The 22293-nt window shown below is 35.0% G+C and overlaps 2 protein-coding genes and 2 gene segments (V, D, J or C); all 4 read right to left on the bottom strand.

Moving 5' to 3' along the window:
- Positions 1–828: 828 nt before the first annotated feature.
- LOC108695628 (olfactory receptor 1509) lies at positions 829–5879 on the bottom strand. The gene is made up of 2 exons (XM_018224294.2): positions 4974–5879; positions 829–864 (listed from the first exon to the last, which is right to left on the bottom strand). The coding sequence occupies exons 1-2, from the start codon at positions 5877–5879 to the stop codon at positions 829–831; spliced, it is 942 nt and encodes a 313-aa protein (XP_018079783.2).
- LOC121394444 lies at positions 1880–3549 on the bottom strand. The segment is given in 2 exon segments: positions 1880–3241; positions 3383–3549. Coding segments are annotated over 2 exon segments (414 nt in total).
- A 9145-nt stretch (positions 5880–15024) lies between the features above and the next one.
- Positions 15025–16150, bottom strand: LOC108714906 (olfactory receptor 4Q2-like). Its single transcript, XM_018259773.2, has one exon. It carries the CDS (start codon positions 16064–16066, stop codon positions 15113–15115), a length of 954 nt encoding a protein of 317 aa, XP_018115262.2. The 5' UTR covers positions 16067–16150; the 3' UTR covers positions 15025–15112.
- Positions 16151–20470: 4320 nt separating this feature from the next.
- Positions 20471–21677, bottom strand: LOC121400923. The segment is given in 2 exon segments: positions 20471–20802; positions 21617–21677. Coding segments are annotated over 2 exon segments (393 nt in total).
- Between the last annotated feature and the right edge of the window lie 616 nt (positions 21678–22293).

Below are 22293 nucleotides of genomic sequence, written 5' to 3' on the forward strand. Positions count from 1 at the left end.
GATCCACTTTATGGGTAAAAAGGTCCCCTGCCATTTGTCTATAATGTCCTCTAATGTACTGGTTAAGTGTAATCATGTCCCCTCGCAAGCGCCTTTTTTCCAGAGAAAACAACCCCAACCTTGACAGTCTACCCTCATAATTTAAGTCTTCCATCCCTCTAACCAATTTAGTTGCACTTAGTCTCTGCACTCTCTCCAGCTCATTTATATCCCTCTTAAGGACTGGAGTCCAAAATCTTAGACATATGTCTAGAGAAAGTGTGCTCCATCTCTACCTTATCTAATTAGGGCGTATAGGTTCTAATTTACTTACTGCAGCATAATTATTGAAATTAAGAATCTGCCTCTAAATGTTACTGAACTGTATCAGTACTTGGTAGTAAAACCCCAAACTTCAGAGGCACTTTAAATAAATGATAACTCAGTGGAGACGAGTTACTATTATTTTTGTAAGTAGTATATGATATTCAAGTAGGAGCAAAGTAAGGCTTATGTGTCCTGAAAAAGCTAAATGTTATGTGGGTGACAGTTTTCTGTTGCAAAATTGTGGGAGCTCTAGATCTGTGTCACATTCAAAACCTCAGCTTTGAAGCTTAATTGAGGTTTGAAAGTTAGAAAGCAGGTTACAGTAAGCTCACAGCCATCTGAATATGGTATCAGAAATCCAGGGCACAACAACATACAGGAAGTCCTTAGAATAGAACAGAATTATAGTGTATGGAACAATAGGGTTAATATGCCCCTATGGCTTTAATTCCCTACGTTCCTCCTTTTCCGTAGTTGCTGGGCAAAAGCCCATATAGAGAGTTGTTAATCTACATATCTTAGTTATTGGCAAAAAGGTGTAATGACCACTTCCTGCCACTCTTTAATAAAGTGTGTGGAAAGGGGTGGATCTTCCTCTTTGGCTTCTGGTGTCCTTACCATCTGGATATGCCCAAATTCACTAACCTTCTGAAATTTGCCAGCGACGGCTTCGCTCACATCGTCATACTTTGCCAGGACAACGCTTATTCACTAAAATGGGAAATTGTGTCCAGGGTGCCAAACAATAGCGAAGTTTCGCTAGCGTTAATTCGGCAAGCAAAGCGAAGTAGCGCTAGCGTTGGCGAATTTGCATACGGCGGGAATTTAAATGTCAATGGCCGTATATGTTGCAGCAAATACATTACACTACACAAGCCCAAGGGAACCTTAATAAAAAAAAATAAAGTTGTTATATTGCCCTACACATGTGCCCAGTGTATAGTTTATGTGCCATACATAAGGAAATGTAGGGGGGAAGCCGGGTAACCTAAATTTACGATCTTTTTCAGCCTATCACCCTGAAAAAACGTAAAAGTCGCCAGCGTTTTTTTAGAAAACTTAGAAAAATGTTCTAATTTTTTTTGAGGAACTCTTATCTACTCTATTGCACTTCGCCTGGTCTGAGGTGGTGAAGGCAAGTCTGGCGCAAGAGGTAACGTCCATTAAAATCCGCATCTTAGTGAATTTGTGTAGTTACGTCCATTCACCAGAGCGAAAATTCGCCTGGCATTAGTAGCACTACAGTCTATCTCCTTCACTAGCAAATTTACACCAACGCCCGGTAGTAAATCAGCAAAGTCCTGAAACGACATCACGCTGGCAAATCACTTCGCCCTTCAGTAAAATTGCCCCTTAGACTTCTTCTCCCTGACCACTCCACTGGGGGAGATTCGGACCACTTCAAGGAGTATCTGCCTGGAGGTCTGCCTTACTACTTGACTACATCTTTATGAAAGTTACATTCCTAGCTGACTAATCTGCCTGTCCTAGTGCGCTAGTATTTGAATACTGCATATGCCTCATGATTGTAAGTAACCCTGTGGGTCAATTGTCTCTGACAAATAAACTGTTTCACTGCAAGAACCTCCTGGTGTCCAATCTTTCTATTTTTATTGCCTGGGGGAGTTGTAGTCACACTACACCACACCTGTATTCTCAGCGAAAAGCCCTGCCTGAAGTGTTAGAGTCAAATGTAACCCATGCTCTAATCACTAGCTGGATATTAAACCCGTTTGGTCTGCCTAGCCCAAGTTAGCATTAAAATAGCTTTGGGTAAGGCCTAAGATAAAATTTAAGCATGTCCCTGTTGTTTATAGCATATGTAATTAAAGGTAGGGTTGCCATCTTTTCTGAAAAAATACAATACTTTTTAGGGCAAAGCCTGGGCAAGTTTTTTGCAGGCACAAACAAAAAATGCACAATATGGCAAATGTATACACACTCATACTTCACTTTTAAAAAAAACTATGATCAGTGTTTTTCCCCGAAGAAGTGTATCATTCCACAGTGTGACAAGTGTGAACCGGCATGGTCCATTTATTGCTTTTTTATTTGGTCCATTTATTGCTTTTCCAGTGGTTTCATTGTAATCGTAGTAACATTATTACATTTTCAGTTCTGCATTGGTGTTCATTACTTGCGTTTGCCCATTTAATGTTCATTGCACCGTGAAACTAATGGCACTGGGATTTTAACAGTTGGTCTTACTGTGCAATAACTGTATTTTATTTGCCAAGCATAAAAAGGTTTCTGGCCTTGATTATTGTTATTATTGTTACTTTATTTCTGTATAAAATATTTAAAATGTTCAATCTTAAAAATGATAAATAGACCAACGATACCCTTTCTATTTCTTTATAGTATTCTATGTCCCCAAGTTTTACGTTCTCCCAAATTTGACACTGTCTCCATAGGCAAGTGGCACTTTTTTTTTCCAGATTTTAAGGTTTCCCAGAATTTACCCCACTTTGAGGTTGTCCCATAGGAAATATAAAACCAGGCTCTGCTGTATTACTTATAAGTTTGTGAGCTATAGCTCCTGCAACAATGCTTAACTGCTGTTTCCTCTATTCTGCAAGGTTTATGTAGCTACTCTCACGAGTGCTGTGACATTGTGTTCTCTCTACAGCACAGTGGTAGGTAGTTGAATCCTCCAGCTTCAGTTTAGTGATGGTCAGGGTAATGGTGGTTAAATTGAAATCAGACCAATATTTATCCTTTGCAAAGGATGAAAATGGTGGAATATCACCATAGGAACCTGTGTTTGCTTTTCGCAGAATGTATTCAAGCCTTCCATAAGCAGACATGCGATACCAGTAAAGGTAGATAGTCCCTTTATAGTTAGACATAAAGGAGCAGGACATTGTAACATTCTCCCCTTCTTTAGCCAGCAAATACGTATTGCTTGGATCAATTGAATCACATGAAACTTTACCTAAAATATAAAATATCTCCATTAATATTACATACATACATAACCTGCACTACATTTTCTTTTTAACAGTCAACAATAGCTTTATTATCCTAAAGCATCATTACTGAATATAAAACAAAGTAATTACTGAATATGCTTTACCTGAACAAGTTACAGCAAGTATTAGAAAGTACTGACAAACCTTCATGCTTTAACAATTCTCAAACCTGCAGATAAGATATTTTTGTGTAGACTGAGCTGTGCTGTTGGTCTGGGTGTGTTACAGCTGACAAACAGTAACACTGATATTTAAGGGTGAAAGGGGTGGAGAATTGTTTGATTCATAATACATGTGAGCACATGCTTGTATTTATTATTTAAAAAGGAATACAATTTATTTCTTTATTGTTAATCTGTAACTCCCAGACAGGAAAAGACCCTCTAGGTATACAGTTAGTTGTGGTTTATCGCAGCTGGATTTAAATAGGATTGTTATCCCAGGCCTTTCTTATAACTGACTAGTGATTTTTTATCTCCAATAATATACAAAGAGCATGCTTGAATCAGCTGTAGAATCTCACAACATGCTGTAGAGGAACACCATTCCCTTCAATAGAAAAAGTGACTTTTGCAACTTAGAAGCATATGGTGCTAATGGTCTTACTCATTCTATCTCTTTTAAACCCTCTTGCTATTTCTCATTAGGCTTGCCAGTATTGAGCATACATATACTAAAATATGGCCTAAGGCCAGAAGAGTATTCAATATTTAATTGTGAAAGTGATCTGGAACTACACTGACCCAGCTCTACTCTAGGCTCGCTAAATATTTTCCTACAACATATTTACCAATTAAGGTCGGCATTAATCCCATGGATCATCTCTGCCCACAACTACAGCATGAAGCTGGCTTATTAGTGTTCACTACAAGACATTAAGGAGTGTGTGTAGTGCTTGGTTTTATGTTGTTTTAGCAATTGCATTTCTACTTGCATTCTTAAATAAGTCCAGACCATCGATCTTACCAACTTCCAGAACCATCCAGACTTTAAGAGAAAACATTAAGCAGAAATTGCATCAATCATACCAGTTAAAATAACCAATTTACCCCCTTTATATCCTTCTTTCAAGAAAATCGTTCTGATACTTGTATACATTGTATGCTGAACAGTTGCTGAACCATTCATGGAGTTGTTTTCTAGGGATATACAGATTGCTTGTATTTGTTTGATTATTAAGGCAAAAATATGCTTTGACATAGACTGGAACTCAGTATGCAAAGCATTTTCTTCTCTTTGCTCTTTTTTTATTTGAATCCAATGCAATGTTAAGAGCACCCTCTAGAGGCTTGTTAAGATAACTTTCTCCTATATGTTTAGCTGCAATAGTAACTACCAATCCAGTTTTGAATTGCCTGCTTTCAGTAGGGACTTGAAACCCAGACAGGGCTTGCCCAAGGGCCAAATGATCAGATCAACCCAATATCACCCAGAGAAAAGGGGGCATATCAGGAAAAGATACATTCAATTGTTGACCTTTCCAAACAAGTGGTGTATAGCCAGCTTTAGCTTTCACCTGTAGAAATGTCCCCTTCACTGTAGTGTTCCAAATATACATCAGCCCCAGAAATTGTTTAAAGCATAGTCAGACATCGATTAACTGCTGCCATGAACAGCTAGCTTTTTTGACTGCTGTTGCATGGTTCTGCATGAATGCTGCTGCTTAATTTTTGAATCTTGTGAAAAGGCTTGTGCAAGTTTCTTTATGGCATTTTTCATCTCCTTGTTTCTAAGAGTGTATATAATAGGGTTAAGTAACGGGGTCAGTATTGTGTAAAGAAATGACAAAATCTTGTCTACTGAGTAATTTACAGGTGGCCTCAAATAAATAAATACACTAGGCCCAAAGAAAATAATAACAACCATGAGATGTGAAGCACATGTAGAGAAAGCTTTGCTTCTTCCTTCTGCTGAGTGCATTTTAAAAATTGTCATGATAATGATAAGATATGAAAACAGCAACACCACAAAGCAGCTGAGGCCAATCATTCCGCTATTGGCTACAATGAAAATATCAATTAATAAAGTATCAGAACAAGCCAAAGCAGCAAGGGGGTGTACATCACAGAAAAAGTAGTTGATATTGTTAGGACCACAAAAAGGTAGTTGATAGGTCAGAAATGCCTGAGTAAATGAATGTAAGAAACCACCAACCCATGTGAATGCCACAAGCCAGTGACAGAACCTTTGGTTCATGACAATATGATATCTTAATGGGTGACATATAGCCACATAACGATCATAGGCCATAACAGTAAGTAGAAAGCACTCTGTGCCACCAAAAAGATGAAGAAAGAAAAGCTGAGACATGCACTGGTTAAAGCTAATAGTCTTGCTCCCTAAAAGGGTGTTAGTGAGCATCTTAGGAATAGTAACAGTAGAATAACACAAGTCCAAGAAAGATAGATTACTCAGAAAGTAATACATTGGTGAATGCAGACGTGAATCCACATGCACAGAAGCCATAATGAGAATGTTCCCAAACAGTGTCATCAGATATAAAACAAGAAAGAGGATGAAGAATGTCACTTGTGACTCCAATGAATGGGAGAAGTCGCTTAGGGTGAACACTGTGACAGTACTTTTGTTTTTAGATTCCATTATGTTAGACTTTGCAACCTACAAAAAACATAAACATATACATTTACTATATAGACAAACACTATTAGAAATGTGATTTCTACATGGCAACAATGAATCCAGTTTGAAACATAAATAAGCATAATAGGCATACAGAACTAAAACCTGGCAAAATTAACCTGGAGAGTACCAGGGCATCACTTGTTCTGTGCCACCTATTATTATTCAATTGTCAGTAATTATGATTACACAATGCTAAAAAAAAAAAATAATCTTATTAATAATAATAATAATAATAATCTTCATAATGAATTCATATATATTTGATGAGCATGATACTAAACTAGAAAAATAAAGTACTAATTATAGTGCATTACATTGATTTGTATGATTCTTACACCTGAACACTAGATAAAAAATGTGCTCAATTTATATATAGCTGCAGGAAAAATTACGTGGATTCTGCTTATTTCTAGAATGTTTATGGGGTTACATTTGCAAGATATATTGTAACGCAGAGACAAAATTAAATAATGCCAGGGCTCAAGAACAACGATTAAGATTGTATGGTAAGTTAGAGGAAAATATATACATAATACACTAGAACAAAATGAGTATTCAATAGTAAAATGTTATCCCAAATACTGTTTGTATGTGTAAAACAGTTCTTTCAGATAAATTCATACATGACAGCAGACAATTTTAAAATAAATCAATTTTAAAATAAAAATACAATGGAACTGCAGGGTTCTGTTAGTTCAATATAGATAAAGAAATTGATTTTTATTTATAACAGTGTCTGTACTATCAGCTGTTGAAAGGGCTATCAGAGAGTTAGAGCAGCTTCGGTAAAGCCCTGGCACCACATATATCCCCCCAAGCATTACAAACTGAAAGAAATACACAGAAATAGCTAGTATTTGTGGATTGCTATATCAAGCAATGCCAATGAGCAACAATGAGGGCCAGCAAGGTAAGGCACAGTCAAGAGAAGACGTCACACAAATTGTACAGGAGGCACTAATGATAATCGGTATCCCAACTTCATGGGAGCAAAGTCTCGGTCTTACTAGTAATGAAATGTGTTTCACTATTCTGCACCATTTCTAATTCCTATAGAGTTCTCAATATATCATTAACAAAACTAACACAGGTATGGGACCCATTATCCGAAAACCTGTCATCCAGAAAGCTCTGAATTACGGAAAGGCTGTCTCCCATAGACTCCATTTGATCCAAATAATCCAGATTTTTAAAAAGTATTTCCCTTTTCTATGTAATAATTAAACAGTACCTTGTACTTGATCCAAACTAAGATATAATTTTCAAAATCAGCTTATTGGGTTTATTTAATGTTTACATGATTTTCTAGTAGATTTAAGGTATAAAGATCCAAATTACAGAAAAATCCATTATCCAGAAAAGCTCAGGTCCCGAGCATTCTGAATAACAGGTCCCATACCTGTATGTTGCCTTAATAAAGTTAGGATAATACAAATACGTAAACTAAGAAGATGGGAAAACTCACCTGATCAGGTCAGGTAAAAAATTACAAACTCGCAAAATTTTGCTTCCAAGCTGGAAGTTAGCAATAATAAACCTACAATGCTCTTTGTAATTTACTATTGTGTGTGTGCTATTGCATGCCCAGAACCTGATTTGTACAGATGAAGCCACTTGGATTTGTGAGTTAAATGCGTCATGACTCAGAGTTAATTGAAGAAACTGTGTTATCTAAAGTTATCTTAACTCATTTAATGCATTTAACCTTTTCATTAGCATACCAAAGCACCATTGTTCACAATGGTGAATGCTTTAATTAGATGGGATGTTGTGACACAGTTTTCTGTGTTAAATGAGATAAATGGGATATCTGTGTTTAGTTATTCTGTGTCAAACAGACAAACCAAAGTGGCTGCATCTGTATAACCTTAGCACAATGTAATCTAGCCAACAACATAGAATTAAAAAGGAATCGGAAAGGAAGAATGATGTTTGGGTATTTGCTTCTGATCAGGGTGTTATCTGTGTGGTGTCTGTATGTTATCCCTGTGTTTTTTGGTAGAGAGAATACTTACAATGCAAGGGTGCCAGTTCCCTTTAGAGTAATATTCATGACACAAGAGACTATATAGAAAAAGTAGCTTTTATTTTCACCCAGCAGCAGCATAGGCAAAATAAACACAGTTTTGTTAAGTGAAACTTTAGACAAACAGCTTTCTATGGCAGGGTAACCATGCTATTATAAAGGTTCACAAACGTTGATCCTTCTCTCTATCCGTTTAGGTTTTTAGAAGAGCACACACTAACAGATCCCTGTGTATCCCAAATTCTCTCTGAGTGAAGCTAACCAGCTTCCTGATTGAAGAGCTGATTCCAATCAGACTCAACTGGTCAGCCTTTACCTATTCATTATGTTACAACAAGGATGAATAGTGTGCTGGAAATTGATTATAGATGTACATGCACTAAATGCCAGCAGCTAATGCCATGTTTGTGTTATATCAGTGCATTTATATAGACATTTGGGCAGTGCCTTAAGGCTTAGATGCTCTAAAGACACAAATGTGATATTTTCAGTAAATAATTTGCCTCCTGAGACTCTGGATTGGTTTAACCTCTAAAACTTTCTTAACTGTCATAACAGTAAATTAAAATGGAAAATCCAGCATTTTTTTACTAAAGCAGTGAGCCAATGAAGCATAAAGTTAAATTATCATCAACAAACAACTGTAAAGTAGAAAAGTGGGGAGAAATTATATTTTTATATTTTTGAAAAAGTTTTAACTTTTATAAATAATAAGAGTAATAATAATAAATATGTGTATTTAGTTTGTTTTAAGGAAAACTGCACAACCAACCAGTGGTTTTAGAGGTTCTTGAAACCATGACTAAACTCACAAACTATAAAACTACAAATCTCACGATATTAATTTAAAGTTCAGAATGAAAAAAGTAGGAAAATTACACTGAAAGAGGCTCTAAAAATACAAATACATCTTAAATCTCTAAAAATGTGTTTTTGTACAATTCCTAGTGAAAAAGTCCAAAATCTAGGGGTTATTTATCTCATTATTTGTATTAAAAAATTCCGACCAACTCCAAATTGCCGATTGGACCATATTTATCATAGAAAAAGCTTGCTAAAATTGGTTCGGTTTTTTTGAACGCCCACAACTTCGAAATTCTAATAAAAAACACCAACCAAAATGTATTTAAAAAAATCAAAGTTTTTTTTTTTTGCAAGTGAATAGGCTGTATTCGATCGTTCAAATCGAAGTGAGATCATATTCGATAAAATTAGATTTGAAGTATTTTATAGAGAATAAACATTGACTTTTCAAAGTCTACCAATTGACTCCAAATAGGTTCTAGGAGGTCCCCCATAGGCTAAAACAGCAATTCGGCAGGTTTTAGATGGTGAATGGTCGAAGTTGAATTTATTGAGAGACAGTACATGAAAAATTTTGATATTCGAATTTTCTAATTTCTTTCAAATTCGAATCGAATTTGGACTATTCCCTAGTCGAAGTAGACAAAAATAGCTTGAAATTTGAATTTTTTTACTTCAAATTTTCAATTGGACCCTTGATAAATCTGCCCCTAACAGTGCTTATTACTTTTTGTGTAGGTTGTACTGCCTTTTCTATGAAGAATAACTGTAGCATAGTAAAAAAGAGCTAAAAACTGTTTAATTGTAATGTAAATTAGCCTTCCCATTGACTTCAATGCCTTTGGCTTAATTTGTAGTTCTGCAAGTTTTTCCATGAGGCAAAAACCACCTGTTTATACCAATGGATGCTCAACAGATACACTTATACAGTAAAATCTGCAACAATCATCCCATGTGTCTGAAGCAATTGCATATGTAACCTTAACACTCAAATTCTCGAATATTAATCTGCACCAATGTTAAATGAATGAAAGTAATTTGATTAGGGTTTGATTTAGATTAGTTCATATGGCATCTTTTTCTTACTGTGTCTTTGGTTATCATGGCAATTATAAAAAAAAATATTAAAAAGTCGGGGAGGCTCTGTTGCCTTAGTGAAGGGGCCGCAGTAGTGAATACGGTATCAGGCTTACATTTTATCTCCCTGAACCAAGGACTACTGTATGGGATTCAGGCCCTTGAAGGTAGAAATCCGGAGGAAGTATTTACTGCCTAACTACTCTCCACAGTGCTGCATCAGTGTTGTGCTATGTCTTTGCTCCTCCAAGTTTATGTGCTGCTCTATGTCTGTGGATTTGTGAGTATAACCCTGTGAGTCAATTGTCTTGGACAATAAAACTTGTTCTGTTATTGTACCTTTGTGGATTTGTGAGTATAACCCTGTAAATCAATTGTCTTGGACAATAAAAATTGTTCTGTTATTGTTGCAAAGAACTCCTGGTGCCCATTTCTTTATTTGTTGTTGAATGAACTGGAAGTGGAGGTGGGATGTTGTAGTTGCACTATAATGCTTCATGATTTACTTCCATATAGCAAAGACCCAGTCCAATGTACCCCATGCTCTGAACCTTTCAAGCTGGACAAAGTTGTGTTACAGCCAAAAAGGGGTTACATTTACATGGCATAACTTCCAGTGCAAATTTTATTGTGATACCACTTGCCACTGACATTTGGTACATTGTATATGTATAATGTTATACCATAAAGCATCCTACCTAGTTCTCCTAATTAGAACTCCAGACCACATAGTTGTTAACAGTGCTCTCCCTGCTAAACCACTGGTCACATAATATTTATTTATTTTTGCTAACCTTTACCTTTAAATATACCACTCCCTCTGTATTCATCTGTTACCTTGTTAAACTAACTGCATAGAATCATATAATAAGGAGTGTTTATAAGACAAACCCTTGTTGCTGCCAGTGTGTGGTCATTAAGCTACATGCTGGATCTTGCCTGTTTCTGTATCATTAATTCTGGGTTGCCTTTTTTGTTTCTCCTTTTTTGTGACCCCTGTTTTTTCCATTGGATTAAATGGTTTTAACCTTTGGCCTACACTTAGGAATTTGTCTGCTAGGTAAATCAGATTGCAGCTATTCCTAATATGAGGCTTTTCTTCCACTTTTCAGTAATTAATTCTTCCTTTTGATAAGTATTAGCATTTGTACATAAGTTTATCTTTTCCTTACAATATATCTCAGCATAATTATAGCGATATAGCTATTTTTTTTTCTTTGTAGATACAGTATATCTCTACCATCATTATATAACTATTCACAGAAACTCAAGAAATTGGCTCTCCAAAACACTAGTATTCACAGAGACTGCGACAACATGTAGGTATTAAAAACAGACTTCAGACACCATATTTCTTCCGATGGCTTGTATGGAGGAATTCCTTAGAACACAAAGGAGTGAAACATCAAACACGTACATATCTGTCATTGGTATTATTATGTCAGTAATAATAAAAATATAATTATTACAATAAAGTTCATAATTTCAAAGACCTAATAGTAAACATGAGCTTTGATTTTATAACTCTCTCAGATTCTCTATATTTTTACCCATGTACTTGAGTATGATTAACATTAAGTCACACAAAGTGCCTCACACTTGTACTTTTACAGTTGCACTATTCCATACTACTGTTGTTCAATCAGTGTTCTCCAAACAACGTTCCATTTGCTATAGCATCACTGTCACTGTCAGAGATATACATACTGTACATACTAACTGTCTATGTTTATGTCGTTTGCTTCTTTTTTTTGGATAGACAGATGCTTCCTGTCTCTTGGCACAGATTGGCACTAACACTATTTGGGTTTCTGAAATGCTGCTCTAGCGGTTGCTAACACTGTGTCTCTTACAGCACAGTAATATTTGGCAGCATCTCTGGGCTCGACTTTGCTTTTCTCAAGGCTGGTGAATCTTTCATCCGGCTTCAATATCATATTAAATGTTCCAGCCTCCTTTGTGCCATCATACCCACTTGCAAGAAGCTGTAGTGCACCATTCTCAGGCTGTATGTACCATAACATCGTGTCCTTGCTGGTGGCATTCTGGTGACATGGGATAATGACTTTGTGTCCTTCTAATACATTGATGTGCTGAGGCTGAAACACTTGGCCATATAATGTTTTAAAACCTGAAAAAGAAAATAAAGTTTCTACTACTAGGTTTCATTGTTGGCATTAAGCATAGCTCATAGGAACATAATACAATTGTTAAGTAAAATGCAGACTAAATGTCAATTCATTTTTTTGCTAATGTAATTTGTGTGTGTGATAGAGAAGAATGTTTTACTAAGTTACAGAAGTTTCAGAAATAATTTCAGAAGGTGAAACATTTCAATTGTGTTTTATATCGATCACAGACAAATAGTGATGGACGAATTTATTCGCCAGGCATGGATTTACTGTGAATTTTCACATTTTGCTGCCCTCGAATGATTTTGTGAAACTGCGGCAAAAAATTCTTTGGCGAAAATATTTGCAGAGACAAAAAAAATCAACTCGTGCATGAAAATTATTTGGATGTCCATGGACTTTAATGCATTTGGACAAAATAGTGTGGCGTATAAAAATTGACGATTGTTTAAAAAATAATTTTGACACCTATTGACTTCAATGCGTTTTGCAAATTGTTCAAAGTTTCACAAATTTTTTCGCCGTTTCGCTACAGGACAGATTTTCCCATCACTACAGACAAATCTCCATTTAATGTACACAATGGGACAAAAGTAAACCCAGCATGTTTTACTGTGGATATCCTGGGTTGCTTAATAGCAATGCCTCTTAGTTAGTCTGTAAAGTACACAAATTAAAGGATAGAAAGAGTGTTTTTTTTATTTTACTTTGCAACAAAATAATATCAAAAAAGCACTAGTAAATATATCAATAAGCATTTCACATGATGCAGGAATGATAGCATAAGCAGCTAAAATGCAGAGACTGTCTTACCCAGTAGAAGAAGAATAAACAAGAGACAACTCATTGCTGTGTAGGAGAGGTGCTCCTGCATGATAACTGAAACATGTTCTTCTGACACAGAAAGACACTTCACTCTGACTTCCTGTTTCACACAACAAAATTAGAATTACAGATAGAGTCAGAAATATTGTTTTTGCCTTTTTTAAACCAAAGAGTTTTTAAAAAAAGCTTTGCATTCAGAGTTATATAGTAGCTATATGACCACATATAAAAAGATATTTCTTGTATTTTGATACTAAACTATGTACTGTAATAAATGCCAGTGTTGTATTTTTGTTGAATATTGTGTTATTTTATTTAAAAAAACTTACATTTTAATTCTTTAATCATATTTTCAATAGTCAGTTCTATGGTAATGCAAAATAACTCATATGATGATTCTCTTTACAAAAGTGCCTGTACATTCTCTTGAAATTAAGTGTCTTTAGTAAGTGTTGGGGACTGGGTGTCTTGACTGATAAAATAAGTCTCATAAAAACTAATAAACGTGCCTCTTCATCACACAATATATCTTGTAAAATCACACATAGGTATAAAGCTGTGTAATGATTTCACATGAATGCTTATCCAAGTGTAAAATGTAAAACCAAAAGAGTTGCTGAAAAAAACCTCTGGTTGAGTTATTATACTTTTTACATGACATTTTACATCAGTTTTAACACCAGACATCCTTAACTGAATTCTTTCCCTTGACTTCAATTGCTTATGAAAATAATGAAAAATAATGTCAGGCATCAGACCGTGTGTAAAAAATACACAATTTTATAACTATGTGAATTTGCATTGTTAAAGTGTTTAGTTCTGCAATATCATATACATTACCCTACCTTTTTATAGAAGCTTCTTTGCATACTATTACAACTGTTCTTCACAAGAAAAAAAGGCTCCCATGTTGCCAATATCTTTCAAATTTTTATTTCAACGCTGACCACACCAGCAAAATTCTACTGAAAATTTGTGAAAATGTTTGCAGCTGGCAAAACCTCAAATTTTGCTGCAAAACTGTACCCAGCAAACAAAAGTTCAGGTTTTATAAATAAATATATATATTTATTAATTTTACTTGCTAAGTCATAAAAATAATAATAAAACAATAATTTGTTTTTATTTGACTAAGATGAATAAATTGGCAGTCATAGAAATAACCCGTAACAATACATGCCCTTATCTTACTTACACTTACTTTCTTGCCTAGCACCTTCAGGAAAGCAGTTAGCTACATTTATCCCATAGATACACATTCTAATCAGCACCATGGACACCTCCTTCCATTTCTGCCTCCTATGGCAAAATTTACCCTTCACTCAGTTGGCATTTGCACAAACTTGTGTATCCATTTTCATTTTAGCCTTGTTTGCATGATCCTTGCCCAGTAACCATAAACAAAGTGCAGGACTAATAAAAGAGTCACCTAAAATATAACTTCCTCTTGCTGATGATATATGAATAGCAATGTAAACATGGTTCTATTTCTATTTGATACTGACACTAAAAAATTATTCAGAATTTTAATGTACATCAAAAGTTACCTATAGCTCATGTTGATCATTTTCTCACTGATAGAGCTGCTTTTGTAAGTAATTGTTACTTAAAGTTCCTAAACCTGACTGTTTTGCCAACCTGACTGTCCCTTCTTAACATGACAGTTAGGATTTCCTATGCTGAAGCTCAAATATGGCAGCCCCCCTCAGAGAGGAACATAGGGGATCAGATGGGTAATGTAAATGCATCTGTAAATACTTTTATGGCAACATTATTGATAGCATGCAAAGACAATATTATGATAGATGTAAAAAAAAGGTTTAATTTCTGGTGTCAGTATCTCTTTAAGGTAGCCACAGATTTCGGATGAGATTCATGAAGCAGAGACTTCTAAAATATGTATTCATTTATTTATTTAAAATATTTCTTTCCTGAATCTATTTTATTTTCAGAAATATTTTGGAAATACAGAAAAGGCAGTATTTGACCGTAAATGGAAATTTTTTGCAATTTATATACATGAAATATACAAATATACAGTATATTTATAATAAATGTATAAATATGTACATTTTCCACAAAGGATTTCAAAGTGAGTCAAGCAGCAAAAGAAAAAAACAAACAACAGAAAACAATATCCAGGGTGATACACAGGTTACCACCGTAACATTAGCTGGGAGCAATGGATAGAAATCAACATCAGTATTAGTAAACAGTATTAATATTATTACTACAGTATTAAAAAACTGTTTAACTGTATAAAAATAAAACAATATTATTCCTTCATAATAGATGCTCCAGAATGGGCACTGTTGGCTATATATTATTTAATTACTGTTTTTATTTCTTAGACCCCGTAATACAGTTTCCCGTAGAATTTTTTTAAGTGCACTCTTCATTTCCTGGTTCCTAAATGTATAGATAATTGGGTTGAGTAAAGGAGTCAGCACAGTATAGAACACAGAAATAAGTTTGTCTGCTGAATAATTTATAGGAGGCCTCAAATAAATATAAATACATGGTCCAAAGAAGAATGTGACAACCATAAGATGGGAAGCACATGTAGAGAAAGCTTTGAATCTCCTTTCTGTTGAGTTCATCTTCAAGACTGTGTTAATGATGCCAATGTAGGACATAAGCAATATCACAAAACAGACAAGCGATATCATCCCACTGTTGGCTATTATAAACATATCAATGAAGGAAGTGTCTGAACAGGCCAGCACAGCTAACGGATGAACATCACAAAAAAAATGGTTGATAGTATTGGGACCACAGAAAGGTAGTTGGTATGTCAGAAATGCTTGGGTGAACGAATGCAAGAAACCAGCTAGCCATGTAGATGCCACCATTCCCCAGCAAAATGTGTGGTTCATAATTGTGTGATATCTTAGGGGATTGCAAATTGCCACATAACGATCATACGCCATGAGAGTCAGTAAGAAGCAATCTGTGCCACCAAACATGTGAAGAAAGAAAAGCTGTGACATGCACTGGTTGAATGTAATAGCCTTGCTGTTTGTGATGACATTGCTGAGCATTTTAGGAATTGTTACTGTGGAATAAAAAATGTCCAGAACTGACAAGTTGCCCAGTAAAAAATACATTGGAGAGTGCAAGCGTGAATCCATGTAGACAGAGGCCATAATCAGAATGTTTCCAGATAATGTTATGAAGTACAAAACCAAAAACAGTACAAAGAAACACACCTGCAATTCCAAAGACTGAGAAAACCCACTGAGGAAAAACATCTTAACTGTGCTTTGGTTTCCAGAATCCATTTCCTGTTTCTTGAAACCTAAATCAAATTATAGGGATTATATAAGTGTAGCCTGGAAAACACTATAAAATACAGCATCACAATAGCAACATGCTCAATGAGATTTCAGTGAGCAAGCCCTACCATCGTGCAATAGCCCTTGTTACCGCTAAAGTCTATAATCTATACAGTATTATTAAACATACCCTATATCATCTGGCTCATTATTTTGCTGGGATTAAATGGAAAACAACACTTCATGCTTGGGTTGAATTCCTTAGACCAATGCGTACAATTTTGATATCATGCTTCAATATGTAATCAAACAATTTAACAATAACATAAGGGAAAACAAACCACCTTTAGTCATAGTGCCAGGGTTTCATAAAATAGAAATATAAATTTGGCCAAAACTAGAGCCCCAATAAACAGCACTCAGCACTTTATTGTAGCAGTAAATTATGCATTTTATTAGGTGAAAAACAAAAATGTTAAATATTTTCACAAAGGATTTGGGGGTTTGACCAAATCCAAAATAGGGGATTCAGTGCATCCATAACTACAGCCAGTCAAATACACTATTGTTGCTGCTTGAGCCCAATCACATAGTGAATGCATAATATTGTGACCCCTTGTCAAACAATGTTTGTTAAAATAGAAATTTTTAAACAAACACAATTCTGTAGTAAAGGAGTGACCTAGGATTTCTAGTATGAATTACAAAAAGGGACACATTATCTATATATAAATTCTATACCATTACTTTAAATAGATGTATTTACTATTATGTAAACTTTGTGACTTATTGATGATTGATATTAAGTTGAGCCATGCTGAAGTAGGGGTATTTCCAGGAATGGAACTTACTGAGCAGAGACTTATGCACCGAAGCCAGAAATAAATGCTAGGCAGATGTAAACTGTTCCACCTTCTATAAATCCATGTATCTATTTATACTGCTGCTACCTGTCTCTTTGGGATTGGAAGGTCCCTTGGCATGTGGAAGATATCTAATCCCAGTACCAAAGACAGTGTAACAGTGATCCCAGGAGAAGGGATCCTTTTAAAATGTAACAACAATTTATGGTATAAACATATGGGGAAAATGTCACTATATTTTTATTTTCATACTAGAAATAAAGCTGGGTAAATATATTTTTCTTAGGAAAATTACACTGAAAGAGGCACTAAAATACAAATACATCTTAAACCTCTAAAAATTAGTTTTTGTACAATTCCTAGTGAAAAAGTCCAAAATCTAGGGGTTATTTATCAAAGTTCGAATTAATTCATCTCATTATTTGTATTAAAAAAATTCCGACCAACTCCGAATTGCCGATTGGACCATATTTATCATAGAAAAAGCGTGCTAAAATTGGTTCAGGCAAAAAAAATCTGTTTTTTGGTAAAAAAAAAAAATCAGAATTTTTCATGATTTCTGTATTCGGAGTTTAATAAATAACCCCCTAAAAGTCCAAATTGAAAGGTCCAATACGATTAGTGCAGTTCCAGTTGACTGTCATAGGACCTTGACAACTTTTACCTGGCAAAGTTTTGAATTAGAGGTTTTCGTGGTTTTAACAATTTTTTTGAGCTTTTTAAAAGAAATGGGAAAACCACAAGTTTTTAGAGATGTGTGGGAAAATCTACATTTGATTGTTAGTAAATGAGCCCCCATGGTGTTTTAGGATGCATTTCAGTGCGCTGGCTTTTTGATGTGTTCCATCTAATGGGAACACAAACATTAAGGGGCAGATTTATCAAGGGACGCATTCCAAAGTAATGGGAGTTTTTTTGAATGCCCACAACTTCGAAATTCTAACAAAAAACACCAACCAAAATGTATTTAAAAAAATCAACATTTTTTTTTTTTTGCAGCTGAATAGACTGTATTCGATCGTTCAAATCGAAGTAAGATCATATTCGATAAAATTAGATTCAAAGTATTTTATAGAGAAAAAACATTGACTTTTCGAAGTCTACCAATTGACTCCAAATAGGTTCTAGGAGGTCCCCCATAGGCTAAAACAACAATTCGGCAGGTTTTAGATGGTGAATGGTCGAAGTTGAATTTATAGAGAGACAGTACATGATAAATTTTGATATTCAAATTTTCTAATTTCTTTCAAATTCGAATAGAATTTGGACTATTCCCTAGTCGAAGTAGACAAAAATAGCTTGAAATATGATTTTTTTTTACTTCAAATTTTCAATTGGACCCTTGATAAATCTGCCCCTAACAGTGCTCATTACTTTCTGTGTAGGTTGTACTGCGTTTTCTATGAAGAATAACTGTAGCATAGTAAAAAAGAGCTAAAAACTATTTAATTGCAATGTAAATTAGCCTTCCCAATGACTTCAATGCATTTGGCTTAATTTGTAGTTTTGCAAGTTATTCCATGAGGCAACAACCACCTGTTGATACCAATGGATGCTCAACAGATACACAGATACACTTATACAGTAAAATCTGCAACAATCATCCCATGTGTCTGAAGCAATTGCATATGTAAACTTACCACTCAAATTCTCGAATATTAATCTGCACCAATGTTAAATGTGGCAAACGAATGAAAGAAATTTGATTAGTGGTTGATTTAGATTAGTTCATATGGCATCTTTTTCTTACTGTGTCTTTGGTTATTATGGCAATTATAAAAAAAAAATTAAAAAGTCGGGGAGGCTCTGTTGCCTTAGTGAAGGGGCCGCAGTAGTGAGTACGGTATCAGGCTTAGATTTTATCTCCCTGAACCAAGGACTACTGTATGGTATCCAGGCCCTTGAAAGTAGAAATCCTGAGGAAGTATCTACTGCCTAACTACTCTCCACAGTGCTGCATCAGTGTTGTGCTGTTTCTTTGCTCCTCCAAGTTTATGTGCTGCTCCACGTCTGTGGATTTGTGAGTATAACCCTGTGATTCAATTGTCTTGGACAATAAAACTTGTTCTGTTATTGTACCTTTGTGGATTTGTGAGTATAACCCTGTAAATCAATTGTCTTGGACAATAAAAATAGTTCTGTTATTGTTGCAAAGAACTCCTGGTGCCCATTTCTTCATTTGTTGCTGAATGAACTGGAAGTGGAGGTGGGATGTTGTAGTTGCACTACACCGCTTTATGATTTACTTCCATATAGCAAAGACCCAGTCCAATGTACCCCATGCTCTGAACCTTTCTAGCTGGACAAAGTGGTGTTACAGCCAACAAGGGGTAAAATTTACATGGCATAACTGCCAGTGCAAATTTTATAGTGATACCACTTGCCACTGACATTTGGTACATTGTAAATGTATAATGTTATACCATAAAGCATCCTACCTGATCAGAACTTCAGACCACATAGTTGTTAACAGTGCTCTCCCTGCTAAACCACTGGTCACATAATATTTATTTATTTATTCTTGCTAACCTTTACCTTTAAATACACCACTCCCTCTGTATTCATCTGTTACCTTGTTAAACTAACTGCATAGAATCATATAATAAGGAGTGTTTATAAGACAAACCCTTGTTGCTGCCAGTGTGTGGTCATTAAGCTTCATGCTGGATCTTGCCTGTTTCTGTATCATTAATTCTGGGTTGCCTTTTTTGTTTCTCCTTTTTTGTGACCCCTGTTTTTTCCATTGGATTAAATGGTTTTAACCTTTGGCCTACACTTAGGAATTCGTCTGCTAGGTAAATCATTCTCAGATTGCAGCTATTCCTAATATGAGGCTTTTCTTCCTCTTTTCAGTAATTAATTCTTCCTTTTGATAAGTATCAGCATTTGTACATAAGTTTATCTTTTCCTTACAATATATCTCATCATAATTATATTGATATAGCTATTTTTTTTCTTTGTAGATAAGTATATCTCTACCATCATTATATAACTATTCACAGAAACTCAAGAAATTGGCTCTCCAAAACACTAGTATTCACAGAGACTGCAACAACATGTAGGTATAAAAAACAGACTTCAGACACCATATTTGTTCTGATGGCTTGTATGGAGGAATTCCTTAGAACACAAAGGAGTGAAACATCAAACACGTACATACTGTATCTGTCATTGGTATTATTATGTCAATAATAATAAAAATATTATTATTATAATAAAGTTCATAATTTCAAAGACCTAATAGTAAACATGAGCTTTGATTTTATAACTCTCTCAGATTCTCTATATTTTTACCCATGTACTTGAGTACGATTGACATTGAGTCACACAAAGAGCCTCACACTTGTACTTTTACAGTTGCACTAATCCATACTACTGTTGTTCAATCAGTGTTCTCCAAACAACGTTCCATTTGCTATAGCATCACTGTCACTGTCAGAGATATACATACTGTACATACTGACTGTCTCTTTGTTTATGTCGTATGCTTCTTTTTTTTTTGAATAGACAGATGCTTCCTGTCTCTTGGCACAGATTGGTACTAACACTATTTGGGTTTCTGAAATGCTGCTCTAGCGGTTGCTAACACTGTGTCTCTTACAGCACAGTAATATTTGGCAGCATCTCTGGGCTCGACTTTGCTTTTCTCAAGGCTGGTGAATCTTTCATCCGGCTTCAATATCATATTAAATGTTCCAGCCTCCTTTGTGCCATCATACCCACTTGCAAGAAGCTGTAGTGCACCATTCTCAGGCTGTATGTACCATAACATGGTGTCCTTGCTGGTGGCATTCTGGTGACATGGGATAATGACTTTGTGTCCTTCTAATACATTGATGTGCTGAGGCTGAAACACTTGGCCATATAATGTTTTAAAACCTGAAAAAGAAAATAAAGTTTCTACTACTAGGTTTCATTGTTGGCATTAAGCATAGCTCATAGAAACATAATACAATTGTTAAGTAAAATGCAGACTAAATGTCAATTCATTTTTTTGCTAATGTAATTTGTGTGTGTGATAGAGAAGAATGTTTTACTAAGTTACAGAAGTTTCAGAAATAATTTCAGAAGGTGAAACATTTCAATTGTGTTTTATATCGATCACAGACAAATAGTGATGGACGAATTTATTCGCCAGGCATGGATTTACTGTGAATTTTCACATTTTGCTGCCCTCGAATGATTTTGTGAAACTGCGGCAAAAAATTCTTTGGCGAAAATATTTGCAGAGACAAAAAAAATCAACTCGTGCATGAAAATTATTTGGATGTCCATGGACTTTAATGCATTTGGACAAAATAGTGTGGCGTATAAAAATTGACGATTGTTTAAAAAATAATTTTGACACCTATTGACTTCAATGCGTTTTGCAAATTGTTCAAAGTTTCACAAATTTTTTCGCCGTTTCGCTACAGGACAGATTTGCCCATCACTACAGACAAATCTCCATTTAATGTACACAATGGGACAAAAGTAAACCCAGCATGTTTTACTGTGGATATCCTGGGTTGCTTAATAGCAATGCCTCTTAGTTAGTCTGTAAAGTACACAAATTAAAGGATAGAAAGAGTGTTTTTTTTATTTTACTTTGCAACAAAATAATATCAAAAAAGCACTAGTAAATATATCAATAAGCATTTCACATGATGCAGGAATGATAGCATAAGCAGCTAAAATGCAGAGACTGTCTTACCCAGTAGAAGAAGAATAAACAAGAGACAACTCATTGCTGTGTAGGAGAGGTGCTCCTGCATGATAACTGAAACATGTTCTTCTGACACAGAAAGACACTTCACTCTGACTTCCTGTTTCACACAACAAAATTAGAATTACAGATAGAGTCAGAAATATTGTTTTTGCCTTTTTTAAACCAAAGAGTTTTTAAAAAAAGCTTTGCATTCAGAGTTATATAGTAGCTATATGACAACATATAAAAAGATATTTCTTGTATTTTGATACTAAACTATGTACTGTAATACATGCCAGTGTTGTATTTTTGTTGAATATTGTGTTATTTTATTTAAAAAAACTTACATTTTAATTCTTTAATCATATTTTCAATAGCCAGTTCTATGGTAATGCACAATAACTCATATGATGATTCTCTTTACAAAAGTGCCTGTACATTCTCTTGAAATTAAATGTCTTTAGTAAGTGTTGGGGACTGGGTGCCTTGACTGATAAAATAAGTCTCATAAAAACTAATAAATGTGCCTCTTCATCACACAATATATCTTGAAAAATCACACATAGGTATAAAGCTGTGTAATGATTTCACATGAATGCTTATCCAAGTGTAAAATGTAAAACCATAAGAGTTGCTGAAAAAAACATTTGGTTGAGTTATTATACTTTTTACATGACATTTTA

Source organism: Xenopus laevis, chromosome 1L (genome assembly GCF_017654675.1).
Source record: "Xenopus laevis strain J_2021 chromosome 1L, Xenopus_laevis_v10.1, whole genome shotgun sequence".
Lineage (NCBI taxonomy): Eukaryota > Metazoa > Chordata > Amphibia > Anura > Pipidae > Xenopus > Xenopus laevis.

Bases quoted from the DNA above. Each gene is read 5' to 3' on its own strand.
- LOC108695628 (XM_018224294.2), bottom strand. From the start codon at position 5,879: ATGGAATCTAAAAACAAAAGTACTGTCACAGTGTTCACCCTAAGCGAC. The intron at 865-4,973 runs GCACAAGCCTTT...TTTATTAAAGAG, and splicing joins AAAATGCCATAAAGAAACTT to TGGCAGGAAGTGGTCATTAC.
- LOC108714906 (XM_018259773.2), bottom strand. From the start codon at position 16,066: ATGGATTCTGGAAACCAAAGCACAGTTAAGATGTTTTTCCTCAGTGGG.